At 40.8% G+C, this 15,183-nt stretch overlaps 1 protein-coding gene across 1 annotated transcript in view; it reads right to left on the bottom strand.

Moving 5' to 3' along the window:
* The window catches only part of MTUS2 (microtubule associated scaffold protein 2), a gene marked incomplete at its 5' end in the record, with an annotated part of 205,844 nt that extends 199,033 nt beyond the window's left edge, over positions 1–6,811 (bottom strand). The window contains one exon of the mRNA XM_081327497.1: positions 4,562–6,811. Coding sequence (XP_081183623.1) covers positions 4,562–6,811 — 2,250 coding nt within the window. The remainder of the gene's footprint in view (positions 1–4,561) is intronic.
* Between the last annotated feature and the right edge of the window lie 8,372 nt (positions 6,812–15,183).

Below are 15,183 nucleotides of genomic sequence, written 5' to 3'. Positions count from 1 at the left end.
TCAGCCATCAACTTATCAAATTGTCCTCTTAATAGGTTAATGACCTCCTTAATCTTCACATCCAATGGGTTCAAAATTAGGGCCTTTTCTTTTTCCCTAATTTCATTCTCCAGTTCTTTCCTTCTGACTTCCAAAGTACGTCTGTATTTATTGTTCATATATATCAACACCCCTCTCATGTACGCCTTGCTAGCATCCCAAACCATGTCCACAGAGGTATCCTTATTCATATTAATTTCAAAGAAATCCTTCATCTGCTGTTTACATTCTTCCACATTTCTCTGATTTCTAAACAAGTTCTCATTTACGCGCCAAGACCGCCTATCCCTATTGTCCTTGTTGATCTCTAACCAAACTGGACTATGGTCAGAAATAGTTCTTGCACAGATCTTTACCTTCTTAATCCTAGAAAAAAAGTCATTGGTCAATAAAATAAAGTCAATCCTAGAAAAAGATTGATGTCTATCAGAAAAAAAAGTATAATCCTTTTCATGTATGCACTTTTTCTTATGCATTTGATCCAGACCTCTCACTCTTCCTCCCTAGGTGCTTGTGGGGGCAAGTGCAAATGAAGAAGTGGGCTACTGAAGGTCTCATCACTTCCCATTATTCTGGCCACATATAAAGGGCTGGATGTGGTTCAGATGATAGATGACATGAGCCCATCACAGTGAAACTACACCTATCTGTGATTAGTAGGTAGTCACACAAAGAATATCAAGATATTTTACTATATGACCCCAGAGGCAGTGGAAATTTTCAGCTGAGGTAGCTTCTACACTTGTATAATCCTTAGGAGCAGCAAACCTCCTAAGTACAAATATTGTCATTTTGTGTGAGGAAAATGTTGGAATAGAAGCCCATGTTCACATATAAGTTACACTCTGGGGTAAACCTAGTATTGCAAATTGCAGGTAAATCTTTGTCTTAAAATTTATTGAATACTAAAGGGATTAATTTTGACAGCTAACTGCCAATCAGTTTTTCAAAAATAATTTAAATTATTGCAAGAAAAATGTCACTTGTCTAAAACTGTGGAATGGCAGTGCACTCAATTAAAGCATATCTTGATATCATAATTTGCTCCAGCGTTATTAACAGTATCCACAACTTCTGAATTACTATTAGCACTAAAATATGTTTTGGATTATTCCAAATCAACTCAAACTTTTATAGATAATTAGAGAGTATTGCTAAGTTGAATATTACTTACTTGCATATACTTTGGAATAAACAGTTGGAATACACTAGAGCAGGCATGTCAAACTCGCGATGTCATGTGAAGTCGCACAACATATCGGGACTTTTTCCCCATTACTGGCAATGGGGCAGGCGCAGTTTTGGCCTGACGCATCTGGCCTGCGGGCCGGCAGTTTGACATGCCTGCACTAGAGTAACAATTCAATAATTAAGGATTTTAAAGACTGTTAGGAATGTTTCTTAGAATATTGAGATTGAGACAAAATATTTTTTTTCATGATTATTGGGCACTTCTGAGAGATAGAATAGAATAGAATAGAATAGAATAGAATAGAATAGAATAGAATAGAATAGAATAGAATAGAATAGAATAGAATAGAGCTGGAAGGGACCTTGGAGGTCTGCTAGTCCAGCCCCCTGCTCAGGCAGGAGAACCTATACCATCTCAGACAGGTGATTGTCTAGTTTCTTCTTTAAAGTTAACATTCGGAAAGCAGCAGGCCCAGATAACATCCCTGGATGTATCCTTAGGGAATGTGCAGATGAGCTGGCTTGTGTTCTCTCAGACATTTTCAATCTTTCATTGCAGCAGGCAATGGTCCCATCGTGCTTTAAGTTGGCCATCATCTTGCCAGTCCCAAAAAAGTCCACAATTACAGGACTCAATGATTACCGTCTGGTTGCACTGACATCCACCATTATGAAATGCTTTGAGAAGCTGATAAAGGACATTATTGTATCCAGCCTTCCGCCAGCATTTGACCCACTACAGTTTGCCTACCGATCAAATTGCTCTATGGAAGATGCTATTTCTTCCATTCTCCATCTGAGCTTTAAGCACTTAGAGGAAAGAAATACTCATGTGCATTTGCTGTTTGTTGACTTCAGTTCGGCGTTTAACACAATCATTCTCCAGCATCTAGTAGACAAACTGGGCATTTTAGGCTTAAACACTCCTTTGTGTAACTGGATTCTTGATTTTCTTACCAACAGGCCCCAATATGTGTGAGTTGGAACAAATACCTCTAATACCATTTTCTTGAGCACAGGTTCTCCTCAGGGCTGCGTCCTAGGTCCACTGCTGTTCACCCTGTTGACCCATGACTGTTGTGCTAGGTTTGCCACCAACCATATTGTGAAGTTTGCAGATGATACAACAGTAGTGGGCCTTATTCATGATGACAAGGTGGAAGCTTACCGCAAGGAGGTTGGTTTCTCCTTAATTCCAGGTTGCTTCTCTCTTTGATCAGTTTCCAACCATTGTTTCTTGTCCTTCTGTCTGGTGCTCTGGTGAACAACGTGACCTCCTTTTCTTTGTGGCAGCCCCTCAGATACTGGAATACTGCTATCATGTCTCCCCTATTTCTTCTTTTCTTTAGACTAGCCAAACCCAAGTCCCACAGCCGTTCTTCATATGTTTTAGTCTCCAGACCTTTAATTATCTTAGTTGCTCTTCTTTCAATTTTTTCCAAACTCTGAACATCTTTTTTGTGATACGGTGACCAAAATTTGTTGCAGTATTCCAGGTGTGGTCTTACTAGTGTTTTATAAAGCAATACTAATACTTTACGTGATATTGATTCTATGCCTATGTTTATACAACTCAGGATTTTATTAGCTTTTTTGGTTGCTGCTGCATACTGCTGCCTCCTAGTCAAGTGATCGTCCACTAGGACTCCAAGGTCCATCTCACAGTTACTGTTTTTAAGCCAGGTCTTGCCCAATCTGTACTTGTACGTATCTAAATGTAAAACTTTCCTACCTAAATGTAAAACTTTGCTTTTCTCCACATTGAAATTCATTTTGTTGGATAGAGCCCATTGTTCAAGTTTGTCTAGATCTTTTTGGATCCTGAGTTTGTCTTCTGGGGTGTTGGCTACTCAGTTTGGTGTCAGTTGCAAATTTGATGAGTTCCCCTTCTATTCCCTCATCTATGTCATTTATGAAGATGTTGAAGAGTACTGGGCCTAAACCAGAACCTTGTGGTACCCCACTGCTTACTTCTCTCCATGTGGATGTAGTGGCTCCCAGTTTTTCCTTTTGTGAGGGAACCGGTTCCGAGTGGCTCTTTCACTGTTTCAGGTTCCTGACCCCTGCTTTAGCCAATGGTTTATTTCTAAAATTCTCAATGGGTGTTGGCCTTTCATTGGGAGTACTGATGAGAACACTACTTGTGCTCCTAGCTTCTTAACTTTATTACCTAGTAAATTGTTTGTAATCTCTCACTATTGTACTCAGGTTGTTTGTTGTGTTGTTCATCCCAATGTGGAGGAGGAGAAAGGGGTAGAACATCAGTAACATCCAGAGTTTATATAATTTTGACTCTCCTTATACTCTCCTTTGACAGATGCCACTGCAGAATATGTAAATAATTTTGCTGGGATATAAAATGTCTGATAATAAAGCCAGGGGCTACAAGATCTAGGCTGCAAAATATGAAGATCCCCTAGATGGCTGAAAACAGTGAGAATACACTGTGTCCCTCTGCTGTCAGTGGTTATACAGATGTTTGCAGTTAAATACACTTGTTCTGAATCCCACTATTTCCTGTCAGAATATCTGAAACTGTTTTGCATTTGATTTTATTCAAATTGTTTGAGTTTTTTTCAGTTGGGTTACAGCTGACCCAAAACAGGTTAACCAAACTTTCAGCAATGCAGTAGCGTGTATCAAATGTGAAACAAATGTCTCTTTCTATTTTATGTACATACTGCATTGTTGGGACACTTCAATGTCCTGGGCACTATGTTAGATAAGTTAAATCAACATAAAAAATAGTAGACAGTGGATTTAGCAAACTGTTTTTGATGGCAGCTTGAGACCATTAGTTTTAAAAGCTAATGCCAAAGCTTTGATTTAAATTCAAAAACAGTTGGCAGTTGGAGAAAGAGATACAGATTGAACCAGTCAAGTGAAGCTAGGCCTGCTGGTGAATTGCTGTAAATAATTTTTGAATATGGAATCATTTCACTCTCTTTTTTAAATGTTTTTTTTTACAATTTTAAAACTGCCTTTCAAAGCAAGACAATTTTCCAGCCATGTTTACATCAGTGCTACAGCAGGTGTTGTTTTTGTATTGTGAAATCAAATATCTCAGCCTTGAATTTTGTGACAATTTTCCTAAAAGGAAACAGATGCATAAAGAAACCTGAATGATAAAAAAATATTTCTTTCACCATACTTACCCAGTATCTTGAGTTTCTTTCCCATGCCAGTATGATTCTATCTACTTTTTCAAGAAAAAAAAAATCTACAGATATTAAAACTGAATATTTGAAAGATTATCACACATCTTAACACATTCATATTTATTTCACTTCAATAGCCTGGATATTTTTTTAAAAGAGGAAAAAAAGCTTACCTCATGGAAAAACCTTTCACCCATCTGGCCAAACTGATGATCTGAGGATTTAATGCCTGATACTACAAATCCAGAACTATACATCTGAGGCTTCTGAAAGTCAGTTTTAAATTTTTCGTAGAGAACATTGCCTGGTTTAATATCTCCATCATTGAACATTTTCTGTTCAGTTGCCACCGGCAACCCACAAGCAGGGGGCATGCAAGACAATCCAGACTGATCAAGCTGGCTGATTGCCTGAGGGTTCCTTCTAATGTAAGTTATTATTTTAGGCCTCACATGTTTAGGCTTGGGGATGGCTGGAGTTTCAACCTTATCTTCAGGCTTCTCCATATCCTCGTTCTCACCATTATAAGTGGCTGGTTGAGGCCCCTTGGAATTTATAAGGATAGGCTTAGGGATCGCACTGTTACATGTAGCTTTATTAGGCACTTTAGGGGATAGGCTAAATAACTGGGTGCTGTCAGTGGGAGGTAGGGTTGCAGAAGATGGCAGCTTGTCAACATGAAGCACACAAAGTTCCTTCAAACTGCTGTTTGACGCAGTGATGTGGCTACTGGCATTCAGAGTTGTAGAAGGGCGCAAAGGAGTTGGGGGACATAAAAAAGTTTCACTTTGTGCTATTATTTTACAGCTTTCCAGTGCATTACTTGAATGCTCTTTCGTTTCATTAACTGTCTTCTTGCTCTGAACTGAAAAATGTCTGGTTTCTAAATTACTGTCCTCAATGTTAAAATTTACGGAGATATTTTCTGTATTTTGTGGTTTGGGATCTTCCAAATCAGATTGGACAATTATAGCATCTTCACTGGGTCCTTTGACTAGAATCTGTTTATTTTCATAGTTATTCAGATGTTTGCTGTCTGACACATTAACCCTATCCATAAAAGACACATGCCCATTAACTGCTGGAATACAACTTGTGCTAGCAGCGTATAGGTTTTCATTCCCTGTTGATGTCAATCTATCAGTATGTATAGTATCATCACCAGGAGCTGAAACAGAATCTTCCTTTTTTACAGCTCTATATTCCTCGTTCACTCTGCTTGCTGCCTTGCTGTTACTATGATTATTTCCTTTTCTTAAATCTGGAGAGCCATTGTCATTTATCAGACTTTCATTAATAGAGTCAAATCCTTCATTTAAAAACAGATCCTCTTTTGGCAACAGATGTAATTTGGTCTTCTGTATTTGTGTACCCGTATCCTTTTGATTCTGTACCACAACATTATTTTCTTCTGCTGGACATCCAAGAAATTCAAATAACATAACCTTGTTCATTTTTTGCTCACCTACATGCTTAGACTGTGAGGACAAAGGGCACTTCACCTCCCCTTTTCCTCTCTTACCACTCTGATGGTCAATTTGTGCTTCTGGTTTCCAAATTTCATTGGATTTACTGGTTAAATGGAGATCAACAACAGCATGGTGTGGAGGGTCTTGTTTGTTGGCATTTGGTACATTATCCACACCTGATTGTATGGCTGGGGCACTTGCTCTTTCCATTTCTGAGGTAGATGAATATTTAGGGTAATGTACAATGTTTCCTTCAGAGACAACATCAGTTGGATGGAAGACCATGCCTAAAAAATGGTCTGCTGATGTTTTCTGAGATTTTTCCATGTCCCCACTCAGATGATGTGAAGTATTGATGGAATCCAAGGATACAGAAAGCAGGCGTTTACCTGATACACGGCCAACAAATTCTTTTTCTGTTTTAGCCATAAGTTTTCTTGATCTCCCTAAAGAAAGGCGTTTTATTCCTTCTGGCTCAATCCTTCTAAGTGCTTTTTCCTTTGAAACATACTGAATGAGATCAGCATCACTTTTTGAAAGTACTACTGAAAGGTTATCACTTGTGTTGATCCTCAGATTGGACAAACTGTGTCCTCGGCTAATGGTGACTAGCTTTGAAGTGTCCTTAAGCCCTTCAGGCCTACAATCTGCATGCAATTTCTTGCTGATGGTAGAAGACAGTATAAACTCTGATTCACCAGCAGAGCCCTGAAGATTGTTCCTCTCAGAGTCTAACTGTCTGTTGGTTTTTTGCTTACTGGTGTGTAAGCAAGCAGATTCTCCTGAAATATTGCTTTTTCTTATTGCTGTTCCAGGAGTTCTGACATCTGATGTGATTTGATTGGCATTTGTGTCTCCTACAGACACCATGTGTTCATTGTTATTTTTCATCTCATTTCTGTTGGTCTGTAATAGATTGTAACATGACTTGTTGGGAATTAATGGTGCACTCATTTTCAGATTTGGAGTGGCCACGTCTTCCACAGCCTTACTGAAAGGAAATGGTATCTGTGACAGCCACTAGCTGAGCATGCTTTTCTTAAGGGGACTGAAGTCATAAACTTATCAACCAAACAAATTCTTTTTTAGACCAGTCAAGTCCCTTGTCAATCACATGACTCAGTCATTATTAGTTCAGAATGTAAAGCAAAAAATTTCCCACAAATAAAGATTCAATAGGTGCAAAAGAAATCCATTGGAGCCACTCTAAAAGTGCAAGAATTCATGGAATCTGTAACAGAAAAAAACAACCCAAAATTATTTCTGTTTACACCATCTGAGAACAAGAAGTCTGCACAAAATAAAGTTGCTATTAACTGACAATATTCTCTCATTATTTTTCAACAGACCAAAACACATGGCAAATGTCACTTTCTTTAGCCAATTTTGCAAAGCAAAATTACTAAAAGAGCAATAAACTGTGGTGGCTAAGAGTGTGTATTGTAAGCAAGGGAGACTGAGTGGAGTTCTTAATCTAATATTCAATTCACCAAATATTAGACAAGATTGTTTCAATATTCATTTTATTCCCTGTTTATAACAAAGAAATGTTCCTTCCAATAGGAATCTGGAACAACCATGGAGATGAGCAGTTGCCCACATAGATTTTTTTGTGGATTTCCTGGAGACATAATGTTGATTATTGTATGAATCAATTGTTGATTACTGTACAATTATATATTTGTTTTTATACTGGGGTTTTATCCTTGTAAGCTGCCCAGAGTCACCAAGAGTCAGCTGGGTAGCAATATAAGTTTTCTTCATAAATAATAATAAATAAGATGCTGGACTTTGGTTTGATTCATCATGAGTCTTTCTTGCTTTTTTAAGACGTGAGGAGAGTAACATGACATTTAAATAATCTATGTAAAGCACACTAACCACTTTTTAAAAAGCCCATAAATGCTAAGCATTTTTGTATAGATTTTGATTCCACAATCCACAGATAATCCTAACAGACTGCATTATTAAGGTATGTTCTTAGCAAAGTATATGGGCTGAGATGCATTATATATGTATCTAATACTTATGAAAATTAGTGAAGGTTTCATTCCTTTTATCCTTAATTAATTCAATTAAGGAAACTGAACCCAAAATAGGGATTTAATTTAAAGTTTTTAAAAATATTTTTCCCCCATGGTTCTTTAGGATATTAATTTTAAATAAATGTTGTGACCTGTCTTAAATGTTAATAATAATAATTGAACTTAGTAGTATAAAGCTCCTTGGGGAAACTACATTATTACCCATTCTTTAAAAGGAACAAGAACTCCTTCAGGCTAAATAAAACTGATGAGGATAATAATATTGCCTTTTTTTGCCAACTTCCTTTTTTAAATAGTTTTTTTTTATTTACAAGTCAAATAGTACTTTTCCAGTGCTAAACCAATATATCCTTTTTCTGTTGTTTAACTGAATTCCTTCATTTGTGACATGAACTGAATCTCTTCGGCTAGAAAGCAGGAGACCATGAGTTCACCACCTTAGCTACAAAAGCCAAGTGAGTGGCTTTGGCCTCTCTTAGCCCAACTCACCTCACATGGTTGTTGTTGATGTAGGGAAAATAGGAGGAGGAAGATATAACAGTAATGGCAGCAAAACTGGATCAATCTACGCTAGGAAATAAATCTCAGGGGCTTTTGTAAGCACACATCAAAACCGAGATAAATTGTATTAGCCCAAAATTGAATACTTTTTTTTATTTTAATGTAAATTTGCCAAATCCTTATTTACATTTCTGCAATTTTTATTGTGATACATCCTTTCAAAATAGTATGTAAGAATGTGTAAATTAGAAGAAAACATCTTACTTTGAGTTGTTTGGTTTTGTATATTTATATTTATATTATATTTATATTTATTAGATTTTTATACCGCCCTTCTCCCGAAGGACTCAGGGCGGTGTACAGGGCAATAAATATCAAAATACGAAATACAAAAGTTAAAAAACATTAAATAATTATGCCCGATGTAGTACATTGGTTAAAATCCATGTTAAAACCCCAGACCCCAAACCCATCAGACCAGGCCAGCTTGTTCAAATAAATAAGTTTTTAGATCATGTCGGAAGGAGCGAAGGTCGGAGGCCATCCGGAGCTCAACCGGTAAGCGGTTCCACAGGTCTGGTGCGCCCACAGAGAACGCCCTCCCCCTAGGGGTCACCAGTCGACATTCTCTGACCGGTGGCACCCTGAGGAGGCCCTCTCTGTGGGAGCGCACTGGACGGAGGGAGGTTGACGCCAGCAGCAGGTGTTGCCATAGGTAATCCGGACCCATGCCATGTAGGGCTTTATAGGTCATCACCAGCACCTTGAATCTCACCCGGAGGGCAACTGGAAGCCAATGCAGCTCACGGAGCAGAGGTGTAACATGGGAGTATCAGGAGACCCCCAACACAACTCGCGCAGCTGCATTTTGCACCAGCTGAAGCCTCCGAGTGGTCCTCAAGGGCAGCCCCATGTAGAGAGCATTGCAGTAGTCTAAATGAGAGGTCACGAGCACATGGGTGACTGTACGCAAGGCATCCCGGTCCAGATAGGGCTGCAACTGGCGCACCAGGCGAACCTGGGTGAAGGCCCCCCTAGTCACAGCTCCCATATGATCAAAAATCCACAATAGTAACATAATTAGATGTAAGAAATTCTTAAATCAGATTAAATTATATACAATAGAAGAAATGACCACAGAGTTTATGAATTTTCAAACAGACAGAAGCAGAATTAGGATGGTATGTATGAATGTTTGAAAAAGAGGAACAGAAAGTAACCATAGTTGATAAATTTGCCCATCTGTGCCAATACTTGTTGTTGTTATTGTTGTTGTTCAGATTTTAATCTGAAAAAGAGAAGGATTCTGAGCTTCTCTCCGTGGATCACTAACACCATCTGCTTATCTCTTTTTAAAAAGAGATAAACAAAACAAAACAAACAGGCAAATTCCTTACAATTGCAGATCTTCAGCACAATATTAGTAGCAAGGGAAACTATAAGAATCAAAACTATGGAATACACTCCTTTTCAAAGAAAAGTGTTGAATTTTTACACTTTTTTCTTTGTAATCAGAGGATTCAACTTTTATTGTTCCGCTCCTTGAAAATAATAAAGGTCTCAATTCTTTTACTGACCTATCAATTGGGTGTCTTTTTCAGAATGTAAGGTATATAAAATCTTTGACACTTTTAGTTAGAGCATTTTATCCTCTGTTGCTCATTCTAATGCCATTAATTAAAGGGATTATATTATTTTTATTGGATTTTTTCTTAGGCGATAGGCGACCAATCCAATATACAAGCAATCACCCAAGATGTAAATAGACCCTTAACTGGATGTCATGAAAGTGCCAAAGGCAACAGCTGGAGAAAGGCTAAATAAAAAGTACTAGACAACAGATGGTTTGATTCAAATCACAACAAGGAATTCCAATTATAGCTTAATTTTTCCTCTTTTCTTCTCTTCCTCTCATTTGGATTTCTAGCAATTGAACATTTAAAATAAGATAATTAATTTCAGGATGACATTCTAAGTATATTTTTTCCTGTAGTAGTAGAGATATTTTTATTTGGTATAAGCAGATTTTTCCACACAAGAAAGAATGCCTTTTCAGATATAGGTATATGTTATTACTTTGTTCTTTCATTCGATTTATATCCTGCCTTCCCCCCCCCCCAGTTGTTTAAAATGGCTTAAATGGGATGCTCTTTATTTACACAATTGCCTTGTAGGGTCATTTGGACCTAAAGAGGATAACTGCCTTCAATCTAACCACTCAGTTTTTTTTTGGATTCTCCTAACTATGTTCCATTCACCACAATAACAAATTGGAAGAACTAACCTAATCATTTAGTGCCCAATATTGTTGATATTAGAGGCATGGTTGGGTTCTATGATATGGATTTTTAAAATCATTTATGCTATATATAGTCCTCTTGGATAAGGTGGGTTACTTATAGTCCAAACTTTCCTGCCTGGATTATTGCAATTCATCACTCACATGATGGGAATGCAATGGACTTCAAAAATCCTAGATTTCACTGTAGTCCAGAATATAGTGAGAATATGCCTTCTGTTCCAGTCTTGCATTATATTTATATATTTATATTTATTAAATTTTTATACCGCCCTTCTCCTGAAGGACTCAGGGCGGTGTACAGGGCAATAAATATTAAAAACGAAGTACAAAAGTTAAAAAACAATTAAATATTATGCCCGATATATACAGTAATTAAAAACCATGTTAAAACCCCAACCCCTAACTAACCCATCAAACCAGGCCGGATTGCTCAAATAAATAAGTTTTTAGATCCTGCCGGAAGGAGCGAAGGTCGGGGGCCATCCGGAGCTCAACCGGCAAGCGGTTCCACAGGTCTGGTGCGCCCACAGAGAACGCCCTCCCCCTAGGGGCCACCAATCGACATTCGTTGATCGGAGGCACCCTGAGGAGGCCCTCTCTGTGGGAGTGCACTGGACGGAGGGAAGTTGACGCTGGCCGCAGGTGTTGCCGTAGGTAATCCGGACCCATGCCATGTAGGGCTTTGTAAGTCATTACCAACACCTTGAATCTCACCCGGAGGGCAACCGGTAGCCAATGCAGCTTGTGGAGCAAAGGTGTAACATGGGAGTATCGGGAGACTCCCAACACAACTCGCGCGGCTGCATTCTGCACCAGTTGGAGCCTCCAAGTGGTCTTCAAGGGCAGCCCCATGTAGAGAGCATTACAGTAGTCCAGACGAGAGGTCATGAGCGCATGAGTGACTGTACGCAAGGCATCCCGGTCCAGATAGGGCCGCAACTGGTGCACCAGGCGAACCTGGGCAAAGGCCCCCCCTAGTCACAGCTCCAATATGATCTTCTAAAGAGAGCTGTGAGTCTAGGAGGAGATTTAATCATCTTCATTTAGTCATCTTTAGTCACCTAAATAAACCCACAAAAGTTTTTTTTAATTATTATTATTTGGAAAGCCCCCTTCTGCCTTGTGCAGTTGTGCTCTTAGGGTATGATTACAGTCCTTCTCTAGGTTAGAATCAAATAAATTGCAGCTGCTGTTTGTAAGTATTTTAGGGTAGCACTCAAGATAGAAAAGGTCTAAGAGAAACCAATATTCATCACTTTAATTTCACTTTCATTTTTTATTTTCTAATGAATATTTCTAAAGTCTTAATTTCATTTTTCATTCTTCTTTATTCTGTACCATATCTTTATTATATTGCAGATGCAACTTGCTCTGGTTCTTATGAATCGCAACCTGAGAACAAGCAACTTTTTACCTTGTTTTTGAAACTCAAGCGTGTTATGTCTTACTAGACTTGCCTACTTTTATTTCAATTGATTGGACTATACTTTCAATAATACCTTTCGTCTTTTCATATCCTTAGGCCTAATATAGCGCAAACTTTACATATAAATATCTGTTCAATTCAGTGGATCACACCTCTCAGGCTAATGAAAGGCTAGTTCAAAGATCGGCTTATTATTTTGGCAAATGAGTCCGAAAATTAACAAAGTATCTTTTTCTGTTCCTGCCTGGAAGAACTCAATAAGAATCATTCATTAGTAATTTTCTGCTTTTCTATGGCAGCTGCCAAACAATGCACAGGAGCTTGCTCCTTTCATCAAATCGACAGTTGGAATCACAACATCATGCTGTAACCTGTTCCCCTTTTAAATGTGGTGATGCAAGAAGAGTGAGGCTTGTATCATGAGGGTACATGAGGGTACATGAGGGTTCTTTCTTTCTGCCTCCCTTTGCAGATCCCCTGGCAGAGCTGCCTTATTCTGCCTAATTGAGAGACCATTATGTGCCAACTCCAGCATCCTGCTTCCAAAATGGTGGATCTAGGCCTATGATTTTGAACCTTTTCTATGGAGGCATGTTTTGTACATTGGAAGGAAGACTGATGGCATTAAATAGAACTCTGTTTTAAATTTCTCTCTCAGGGCTGGCCTCCATAGACATGTTTTCCTACGCTATGGCTGCTAAGCTTGTAAGCCGCCCTGAGTCTTCGGAGAAGGGCGGGATATAAATGGAATTAAAATAAAAAGAAAAAAGAAAAAGAAAAAAAGGAAGGGGATGCACCCAGGTTAAAAAAGCAAATATCATACATTCATTCATTTCATTTCATTTTATTAAATTTATATGCCGCCCTTCTCCCTGAGGACTCAGGGCAGCTCACAACAATAAAAATTAAAAAACATAAGAGTAAAAAATTTAAAAGAGAATTAAACAATAAATACGAAATTACAAAACAATTTAACCCAGTAAAAGCCTAATTAAAAATCGTAGTCAGTCCAGGCCCGCTTGTTCGAACAACCAGGTCTTCAGGTCACAGCGGAAGGAACGAAGGTCAGGGGCCATCTGCAGCTCCGGAGGCAACTCATTCCAGAGGGTCGGTGCGCCCACAGAGAAGGCTCTCCACCTGGGGGTCGCCAGCCAGCATTGCCTGGCCGACGGAACCCTGAGGAGGCCGACTCTGTGGGAGCGAACCAGGCGATGGGAGGTTGACAATGGCAGCAGGTGGTCTCGCAAGTACCCTGGGCCTAAGCCATGCAGGGCTTTAAAGATTATTACCAGCACCTTAAATCACACTCGGAGGGTAACCGAAAGCCAATGCAGCTCACGCAGGAGTGGTGTAACATGGGAGTACCGAGATACTCCCATAAGCACCTGCGCAGCCACATTTTGCACCAGTTGAAGCCTCCGGGTGCTCTTCAAGGGCAGCCCCATGTAAAGAGCATTGCAGTAATCCAGGCGAGAAGTGACGAGGGCGTGGGTAACCGTGCATAGGGCATCTCAATCCAAAAATGGGCGCAACTGGCGCACTAGGTGAACCTGTGCAAAGGCCCCCCTGGTCACGGCCGTTAGATGATCTTCCAAATTAAGCCATGAATCCAGGAGGACACCCAAGTTGTGAGCCCTTTCTGAGGGGGGCAATACCTCCCCCCCATCGAAAGAGATGGAACTTGTTGGACAATACGAGATGCCGGTATCCACAGCCACTCGGTCTTGGAGAGGTTAAGCCTGAGCCTGTTCCTTCCCATCCAGACCCGCACCGCCTCCAGGCACCGGGACATCACGTCAAGGGCATCACTGGGTTGGCTCGGGGTGGAGATGAACAACTGGGTATCATCCGCATATTGGTGATACCTCACCCCAAAGCCACAGATGACCTCACCCAGTGGCTTCATATAGATGTTCAACAGGAGGGGGGAGAGAACCGACCCCTGAGGCACCCCACAGGTGAGGGGCCTTGGGGTAGATCTCTGTCCCCCTGCCAATACAAACTGTGAGCAGCCCGAGAGGTAGGAGGTGAACCACCGTAAAACAGTGCCTCCCACTCCCAACCCCTCAAGCCGTCGCAGCAGGATACCATGGTCGATGGTATCAAAAACCGCTGAGAGGTCAAGTAGGACCAGGACAGAGGAACAGCCCCTGTCCCGGGCCCGCCAGAGATCATCCACCAGTGCGACCAATGCCATTTCCGTGCTGTAGCCGGGTCTGAAACCAGACTGGTACAGGTCCAGATAGTCCGCTTCATCCAGGAATTGCGGGAGCTGACACTCCACAACACTCTCAACAACCTTCGCTACAAAGCGAAGGTTGGAGACAGGACGGTAGTTATTCAACGAGGCCAGGTCCAGAGCAGGCTTCTTGAGGAGGGACCTCACCACTGCCTCTTTTAAGGTGGAGGGGAAGACACCCTCCATCAAAGAAGCATTAACAACTGCCTGGAGCCAGCCCCCTGTCACCTCCCAGGCGGCCGAAACCAGCCAGGAGGGACATGGGTCCAGTAAACAAGTTGTAATGCTCAGTCTATGCATGATCTTGTCCACATCATCCAGAGTCACAGGGTCAAACTCACCCCAAATGGTATGACAAAGACCTGCCCTCTCCACTCCGCTGGATTCTGCCCAGTCAGAGTCCAAGCCAGTCCGGATCTGAGCAATTTTGTCCTGCAGATACTGTACAAATTCCTCAGCCCTACCCTGCAAGGGGTCATCCCTTGGTCCCTGATTAAACAGGGAGCGGGTCACTCTAAACAGGGCGGCTGGGCGGACGCAATGAGAGCGGAAAAGTAAACACGCTTTGCCGCTTCCATCGCCACTAGGTAAGACTTAAGATAAGTTCTTAGTTGTGTTCGATCAGATTCGGATCCGCTGGACCTCCAACAGCTCTCTAGGCATCTTTTCCGGCGCTTCATCTCCCGGCGCTCCTCGGTAAACCAGGGGGCCACCCGGGGTCTGCACCTGGTCAGAGGCCCCAAAGGCACAACTCGATCCAAGGCCCCAGCAGCCGCCCTCTCCCAGGCTTCGACTAGGGCCTCGGCAGAGTCG

This window comes from Vipera berus, assembly GCF_964194415.1.
Source record: "Vipera berus genome assembly, chromosome: 4".
NCBI lineage: Eukaryota > Metazoa > Chordata > Lepidosauria > Squamata > Viperidae > Vipera > Vipera berus.
Note: the sequence above shows the minus strand (reverse complement) of the source record. Positions and strands in the feature narration are given on the sequence as shown.